Here is an 8,828-nt window from a genome sequence, read left to right as displayed (position 1 = left end):
GCCGCGACCCACGGGCTGGGCGTCCCCTCCCCGGCGTGCCTGACCCCCGAAATCCCCCTCCTTTTGGGGGCACCGCTGGAGGTCTGCCCCCCCCGGGGCCTGTGAAGGACTTGCGGGATGCCGCAAAGTTCTGTTGACTTCCTTCACGAGCACCTGAGCAGGTGTGTCTGGACTCACTGCGCGGATGTGAAAGCGAGGCTGGAAAAGTAGAGGGTCGGGCCCGGGGGTCCCACCGCGTACAGCCGTGTTGCAGCCACGTTCCTGGCTCCGCTGCGAGCTGAGCGAGGGCTTAGTGCCACCCTTTTCCCCGGCCCTGGTGTTTGTAGCCGGGGCGCGCTCCCTGTCGGAGTGCCTGGGTTCCCGACGGCCCATCTGCTGGGGGTTGATTTTTTTTTTTTCCTTAAAATTGCTGGCATCAGAATCCCCCAGTTTGTTCCTTTGTTTTTGGAGCTGGTATTTGCGAACCGTTTGGTTAAAGGCCCGAGAAAATGAATGGAAACGCCGTGGAAATGGGCACCTTTATGAGTGAAAAACCTCTGACAACTAAATTTTATCACTGTCCAGGGACTCAGCCCTCCCTGATCTTGCCTCTGCGCAATGGGAAACGGAGATGGGTGGGTCCGCTTGGGGAGGGAGGTATTGGATGGTCAGTAAACACAGCATGCCTGCCACCGCCAGACATCTTGAAATGGTGAAGAGGGAGCTTGAGGGCTGTTCTGGCTTCTTTTGCATTCTCTGCCCTTCGGGTTCCTGCTTAAAAATGTCACCTCTTTCAGAGTCCTTCCCTGTTGAAAGGATTCTGCTCATTTTTCTTTCGATGCATCTCAGCAGGATTGTCACACAGAGGTGGGGCTGGAACCTGGTTATCCCAGTGCCCTTTCCCCAGTGCTCCTTGATTTCAGATTCCAAACCAGGTGTGTGTTCCTGCCACACCATGCCACCGTTGCTTGGACAGCTGGGTTCTGGATCTAGGAGCCCACTTTAACAGTGATCTTTCGGACATTTGGTCCTGGTAAATTTGACCAACTGTTCTAGCATGGCAGTGTCTTTCTAAATGCCTTGCTTCTCCTAGGCTTGTGAGGACTGGGTGAGTAGCTACAGGTAAAGGGCTTTGAAGAGCCCAGCACTTCGTGTTTAGTGAACTGGAGCTGTTATGAGCTACCTGGTTTCTCAGCTTTTCCTCCCAGGTTTGACCATTTGAGAATTCTGTCAACCTAACTTCATCTACTTCAGCCTCTCAAGGCCTTGAGATGCTCAAAATGTCACAGTTTCTTTGCTCCTGGGCCCTTTGCACATGCTGGCCCCTCTGCCTGGGAAGTTATTTCCTAAGCACTCACACTCCTGTAGCTGGTTCCTTTCCACCCTCAGGTGATAGTTTAATGTCACCTCCTCTATAGAGAACATCTGTGTCCATCCTGTGGACTCTGCCACTCTCTAGACCAGCAGCCTATTTGTCACTGCACTTGCCACAATTTTATACACTCACACAGTCTGTCTATGTTCCTGTTTGTTGCCTGTCTCTTCCTCTTGATTGTGACGTAGGTGACTCCCATTCACTATGCTTCCCCATTAACCAATACAGTAATTTACATGTAGTCGAGACTTAAATATCTGTTGAATGAATTACTCCAAGTCATTAATAAAAATATTGAATAGATGCCAGGTCGGAGCCTTGGTATCAGGATTGTTGCTGCTCTGCCCATCATATCCTGGTTTTCACGCCAAGACTAGCACTTCATGAAGGGAGGTAGGGCAGACAGGGAGGACAGAATAGGGGCTGTGGATCTTTTGATATTTTCTCAGAAAGAGGCCCCAGAATAATTTGGTTTGAATTCCTCCCTTCCCACCACTTTTCCCATTTTGCCCTTGCCCAACGTGGCATCTGCCATGCTGGACTTGACATGCATGGCAGACGTGGTCCTGCTTTCCTAGGACCCCAACGCAGACACTGAGTGGAATGACATCTTACGCAAAAAGGGCATCTTGCCCCCAAAGGAAAATCTGAAAGAATTGGAAAATGAAGCGGAAGAGGAGGAGCAGCGAGTCCTCCAGCAGTCAGTGGGTGAGCTTGCTCGTTTTCTTTGTGTCTATCTGGATGAGGAAACAACTTTCTAAGCCTCTGATTGCCACAGTAGAAGGACTCTGAGCAGGAGCCAGGGGCAGGAGTGCTGGCATAGATGCTGTCTGGGACCTTAGAGGAGTCGCAGGTTGTCTTGAGTCCTCACCTTCCTGGGCCATAGATTTCAGAGATGCCCTTCAGTCCCACAGGTCCTTGTCTGTGTCAGATGAGCACCGAAGAAGGGAGTATTTCTGAGTTTGACTTTCAGGTCTGTGATTTCCTTTGGGTAATGACATGGAAATTTTTCAAAGTTTTTAGTGTTTGTATTTTCCTGAGCTTATACTTTATTATCTTTGTGGTTTGACTGGGGATATTAAAATATCTTAAATTGGGGAGGCATAAGATGTTTGCCATATGTGGGATCTGAGAACGGTTTTTTCAAAGGTGGTCATAGTACCTGAATCGGAGTGCTTGTCAAAACAACCTCAAGCATTACTAATCAGAATCTCGAAGTGAAGCCTAGGATTCTGCGTTTTAAATAAATGCCTTAAAGGATTTCTGTTGCATGCCAAAGTGTGAGAATGATTGATCTCAAGGACTAGTACTTTTGTCCCCTGTTTACTTGTTAGAGCTAATTAGGGATGGATTTTTTGGAATGTATTTATCCAGAGAATGTTTACGGAATGATGACCATTGTCAGGTACAGTTCTGGGCATTGAGGATTTAGCTATGCACAAACCAGACAAGATTCTGTGCTCTTAAAGAACCTACATTCGAGTGGGGGAGACAGACAATAAGGAAAATAAGGTGAAGGGAAAGTAGCTAGAAAGTGTTGGAGAAGTAGGTGGAATTCTAGGAACATCAGAGAGGGAGAGCGTCCCTGAGAAGATGACGTCTGTGTAGACTGAAGGTGGAGAAGATGGCGTGTGAGTAAAGATCCGAGGAGTGGAAGAAGACATTAGAATAGACCTGGAGGAGTTGTCGGGGGTAAAGAGGCGTTTGAAAGGAGACCTGAAGGTGGTGAGGATGGTGTGTGAGTACACCTGGAGAGGGTGAGGGGAGTGGGTGGAAAGTGGGCCTGAGGAGGCCAGAATCGCTGGGGAGCGGAGTAGAAATCGCGTTCAGAGAGGCCGCTGGGCCAGACCATTGCGGACCGTGCAGCTTCTGAGTAAGGACAGTGGCTTTGATGCCTAGTGAAGGGTGAAGCTTTTGCAAGTTCAAACAAGGGAGTGCCTCTATTTTGATAGCAGCATCCTGTTGCTGCCTCCTGGAGCATGGGTGTGGGGCTTGAGGGAGAGACAAGGCAGGAAGCAGGGAGAGCAGTCTGGGCACGACTGTCATAATTGAGGGGAGAGAGACCATAGGCCGGGGTGGTGTGGCAGTGGTGGAAGTGGTGTGACGTGGTCAGATCTGGATACATTTGAAAGGTTGGCCGGTGGGATTTGCTGATGCATCGTGTGAGTGGAGCGAGGGAAGGGTGAGACCAGGGTGGCTGCCAGGCTTTGGGCACGAGCAGCCTGGAGGATGGAGTTGCACCCGCAGAGTTGAGGAAGCCTTGGAGAGGAGCAGAAGAGGGTCAGGAATTCTGTTGGCGACAGTTAGCTTTGAGATGCTTATGAGACAAGTAGAGATGTTAAATGGACAGATGGGTTGTTTTTCTTCGTGTCAGAGAAATCTGGGCTGCAAGCATACATTTGGGAGTTGTCAGCATATTGATAGTATTGGAAGCCATGAGATTAGATGTGGTCACCGAGGGAATGGTATAGGTAACGAAGAAAAGGAGTCAAAGGCTTGAGCCCTGGGGAATTTTAATCAGCAAAGGGTTCAGAGTGGGGGGGCCGTCATTGGGGGGGAGGAAAGAGGGCATCCTGGAAGCCAGATGAGGAGATGATGCTTGGGTCAGATGCTGCCTGTCAACCAAGAACAGAGGGTCATTGTTGACATTTGAGGGTGGTTTTGCGGAGCAATTTAAAAAAGCGTACAAAATCTTGATTTGATGTCCAGAAACAAGAGTGTTTATGGCAATAAGAATAAGCTACAGATTTTTGTAGCAGTTGCTTACCAAAAAAGATAGAGCTGCCTCCACTCCTAAAAAACAACTGAGAAGTGCGGGATAATCGCCTTTAACTCTAGGAAGGGTGTGCTTTGATGGACACCCAGTAGTTTCCTCTGCGTCTCCTTGGGAATGAGAACTGTCTACACCTACCCAGGAGCAGATGTGCCTGAAGATTGGACCAGGTGACTTCAGGCAAATATGACTCTCTTGTTTTGTAAACTTAGGAAACTTCTCCTTCTTACCCCTATTATTGTGTGGAGGTAAACCGGCATACCTGCAGACGTCAGCATAGGTCTATCTTTTTAAAACACTCTCAGTTTCTTACTTAATGTAATGCCTTAAGTAATTTTTATTTGGTGGCTGGGAGTCTTCTGGGGTTGTGTGCACATCTTTAGGAGAACAGTGAAGGGAAAAAAAGCAAAATCTGTATTTGTTCATCTTTTAACATTTTTTGCTTTTTTCCAACACAACTGAATTCAGTGAAAACCTATGAAGATATGAGTTTGGAAGAGCTGGAGGATCATGAAGACGAATTTAATGAGGAGGATGAACGTGCAATTGAAGTGTACAGGTTCGTGCCACCCAGAGTGATTATTTGGCTTTTTTCACAGTAACAAAATGTGTCTTTTAAAAAATTAATTTTTCAGATGAAATAGCGTTTGGAAAAGATTAGGGTTAAATAATTATATTGCAAATTTGGATGAACTGGCCTTGGATTTTTGCCACAAGACAAATAAATAAACCTGGACCTTTACAAGAACTGCCTTCTGAAAGATGTATGTGTGCACGTGTGTGTCTGCATGTGTATGTATGTATGTATATAAGATGTTTCTCTCTTCCTGCTGTGCAGGCAGCAAAGACTGGCTGAATGGAAGGCAACTAAATTGAAGAATAAATTTGGAGAAGTTTTAGAGATCTCAGGAAAGGATTATGTTCAAGAGGTTACCAAAGCCGGTGAGGGCTTGTGGGTGGTCTTGCACCTTTACAAACAAGGGTAAGCTGATCTTCCATGCTGTCTGTAAAATGTTAATTTGGATTTATGTCTTCAACATCTCAGGCTTGACCCATATCAGAGGGGTTTCTTGTTTTGTTTTGCTTCTGCTTTTTCTGGTACTGAGTTTTATGTATTTTCGTTACTGATTTGCCCTAACCTTAATGCCTAAGTTTCATCTTAAAACTTTGAAATTAATATTTGTGACTAATACAAATGCCTTTGTGAAAGTATAGCAGTTAAGGCTTTGCTTTTCTTTTTTTGAGAATGAATTTCTAAGTTACTTATCTCTCTAGAGAAACTCTGGCATTTCAAAGTTCCCTGTGATTGGTTTCTCTTATAAATGGTGAGGTTAGCCTTCACAGTAACTGGTGGCACCAGGGGAGGCCAAGGTCCTCAGGCATTTCTCTCCTTCCCAGGCTAGTTCTTAAACTGTAGATCCTATGTGTGTCTGGGAATTTCTTTAAAGCAGGAAATGCTTTCTGACGTATTTCACACACTCTAAATCTTCACTGTTCTCTCATCCAGCCTTGTAAGAAAGGCAGGACAATTATACTTTACATGGAGGCTGTTTTCCTGACTTTTCATTGTGACAAGGTAAATTGGACTTTGGATTATGAGTTCTTCACTTTACCTGAGCATATAAGAACGTTTTTTAAAAATGTTCATCTTAACTAGCAGCAGAATCACTTGCAAAACTGTTATGAGGCTTTACCTAGAATAGAAAGGTAGTTGAGCTCTGCTCTATATAAATGCAGAATCAACAATTGGCTTCTGTTTTCTGTTTCTGTTTTATAGGATTCCCCTCTGTGCTCTGATAAATCAACACCTCAGTGGACTTGCCAGGAAATTTCCCGATGTCAAATTTATCAAAGCCATTTCCACAACCTGTATACCCAACTATCCTGATAGGAATCTGCCCACGATCTTTGTTTACTTAGAAGGTGATATCAAGGCTCAGTTTATCGGTCCTCTGGTGTTTGGCGGCATGAATCTGACAAGAGATGGTGAGGACTCTTGGAGACTGGCAGGGCCGTAAGAGGTGGGAGAGGTGTTTCTGTTGGAGAGGGTGCCTGTTTCCTCAACTTGTGTTATGGATGGGTCAAGTTCACCTTTGCCTGTGGGGGTGACTGTTAAGAGGGAAGACATGCGTTTAATCTCTATCTTAGGTGAGTAATCAGGAGCAGTTACAGCTGGGCTCCAGTGATGCCTCAGTTCAAGGAAGGCACAAGGAACTTAAGTGTATATATAATATAGATCTGTGTATTTACTGACATTGACTATATCTTACTTGTCTCTATATTTGAGTGTGCTAAGTTGTAGTTTGAGATCCCAGCATTTATTTTTGTTATAATTCACAAGAATATAATAGTGGCAGATGCTTATATATACATGTATTTCTCTATAGGAATATTCTCAGTTGAGTATTTTCGTAGCTTTTAATTTTAAATTTAAGTTTTATTTATTTCTGCATCTTAACTTGGAAGGACCTGTTACACATGGAGGTGTCAGACTACATATTCACATAGCATGTGAAAGAGAACCTGAGCCCAGGGGCTTTCCCACCAAGGAAAATTCTTCATCTCTTTACTGAAATAATATATCCAACTGTGTTTTACTAGTCTTCAAAAGCATTTTTAAACATGACTTCTTTTTATACTGTACCACTAAGATGTTCAGCTGGGAAAAGCATGAACATACACATTCATATGAGATACATCAGTTACTCATACATATTGTATTGTTGAAGCAAGAATCAGAAACTTTTTTTTAAAGAAATGTGTTGAATTTGCATAACATTCAACCAAAGTTCCAAGAGGTGAAAATACTGGTGTTACTCATTTTCATGGAGTGCTTCTCCCCCCTCAACATTATGAGATATGATTGACAGAAAAGATGTGTATATTTGAGGTGTACAACATGATGATATGATACACCTATGCAGTGTAAAATGATTACCACAATCAAGCTCATATCATAGTTACCTTTTGTGTGTGTGTGCGCCGAGAGTACTTAAGATCATAAGACTTCAGCAAAATGGTTGTCAGATCTTAATAATCAGATTTTAATAGAAGTACCCAATTAGCAGAACATCTCTGCCTTGATCTGCCTTTAAGCCAGGCCATTTGTTTTAGACTCTCTTGGACAGTGCCTTTCTCTACAGCAGGAAAATACATCGCTTGATTTTGCTTCATGAGGTCTCACCCTGTGTGGGGTTTCATTGATTTTAAAAAGAATAAAGTGCAGGAGCTGAGTCTTTGGTCACTGATTCTTTACTTTCTGGCACTTTATTTTTTTTACTTTGGAACAAATGTGTCATTCTAAAATGTCATCATACATTTATTCTTTGAGTTATTGTACATAAGGCTAAAGAATTTCCTTTTATTAACTAAAATTAGATTTAATGATTAGATTGCCAGCAGGCCTGTGAAAATTATTTCCTTTAAACATTTCATGCTGATTTCTTTCTGGGAGATTGTCCAAGCTGGGAAGCTATAGTTATCAGAGGACAGGTTTGTCCTTTGTATTTTATTTTAATTTTCATATAGGTTCAAGTTTATGTAATACTTCATTTGACCTCATCTTTTGGAAAAGTATTTGGAAGTGTTTGTACTTTCCTTCTTAAATGTGTAATTTTTTTGTCTTCTAGTCAGCTTAAAATTATGCCAAGATTTCAATAATTGCATTTTCTGTTTAGAAAAAATTAACTAGAAAGATTCCAGTTGAAGGGATGCATGCAGCACAGTGTCTTCGGTGATTTGCTTTTTCTTTATCATGTAGAGTTGGAATGGAAGCTGTCTGAGTCTGGAGCAATTAAGACAGACCTGGAAGAAAACCCCAGGAAACCGATTGAAGACACGTTGCTGTCATCAGTGCGAGGCTCTGTCCCCATGAGGAGGAGGGACAGTGATTCAGAGGGTGACTAAGGCTGAAGCTGCCATAACTTACTGGACTTTCTTGATATGATGGATTGTCTGGATTTTTTTTAAAAAGGAAAAAGAAAGGAATGAAGCCTTTTGGTTTTTAGCCTTTTATAATTATGTTTCGAATCATATACATTTTAGAAATAATAATTGCTGGGAATTCTTTTAAATTTCTTGGAAGTCTCTTTTTAAATTATAGCATTTCCTTTTAAAAAAATTATAACCAGCTATTGCTATGACAAATGTCTTATGTTTTCGTCATTTATATTTACAGTAAACCCTAAACCCTTGTCACTATTTTTTGACATATAAGTATATTAAAAAGAATTTGAAGTTTTAAATAATGTAAATAAATTATACAGTGAAAAACTGCAAACTAAGTTTTATAGTTGCATTCTCTCTTTTTGTTTTAAAGATAGCAATAGGATTATCAATTAGAATATAGAAATGATCTCTCGGGAAAAAAATCTTAGAAGAAATAGTAACTTTTGTGAAACAAACATCAAAGCAAAAACTGAAAGATTCCAGTTTATTGCCATATTTCCTTATTAAATGTTTTTCCCACTTAAAATAATGTTTATCTCAAACTGTTGAGATATTAGCTAATTTTGATTGAAAGGCCACATTAAACTCCTTTTTGGAAATAAAGATATAAGCATACACATAAGTAGATAAACTATCTCGATCAATAAAAGACATCAAGATGTTTTGTGAACCAGAATCCTTTTAGAATTTATTATTTCTTGTCAAATTGACATTGATACAGAAAAAAATCATAGGAATATTTCCTAATATTTG

At 42.1% G+C, this 8,828-nt stretch overlaps 1 protein-coding gene across 1 annotated transcript; it reads left to right on the top strand.

The window, feature by feature from the left end:
• Window positions 1-488: 488 nt before the first annotated feature.
• PDCL3 (phosducin like 3) lies at window positions 489-8,410 on the top strand. Its single transcript, XM_021719224.1, has 6 exons — window positions 489-614; window positions 1,933-2,062; window positions 4,596-4,686; window positions 4,975-5,109; window positions 5,905-6,113; window positions 7,888-8,410. The coding sequence occupies exons 1-6, from the start codon at window positions 489-491 to the stop codon at window positions 8,031-8,033; spliced, it is 837 nt and encodes a 278-aa protein (XP_021574899.1). The 3' UTR covers window positions 8,034-8,410.
• Window positions 8,411-8,828: the final 418 nt, after the last annotated feature.

The sequence above is a fragment of the Carlito syrichta genome, unplaced genomic scaffold (genome assembly GCF_000164805.1).
Source record: "Carlito syrichta isolate Samal-C Ts95f unplaced genomic scaffold, Tarsius_syrichta-2.0.1 Scaffold314328, whole genome shotgun sequence".
NCBI classification, from domain to species: domain Eukaryota; kingdom Metazoa; phylum Chordata; class Mammalia; order Primates; family Tarsiidae; genus Carlito; species Carlito syrichta.
Note: the sequence above shows the minus strand (reverse complement) of the source record. Positions and strands in the feature narration are given on the sequence as shown.

Bases quoted from the DNA above. Each gene is read 5' to 3' on its own strand.
- PDCL3 (XM_021719224.1), top strand. From the start codon at position 489: ATGAATGGAAACGCCGTGGAAATGGGCACCTTTATGAGTGAAAAACCT. The intron at 4,687-4,974 runs GTTCGTGCCACC...CAGGCAGCAAAG, and splicing joins CGTGCAATTGAAGTGTACAG to ACTGGCTGAATGGAAGGCAA. The intron at 6,114-7,887 runs GTGAGGACTCTT...TTTATCATGTAG, and splicing joins CATGAATCTGACAAGAGATG to AGTTGGAATGGAAGCTGTCT.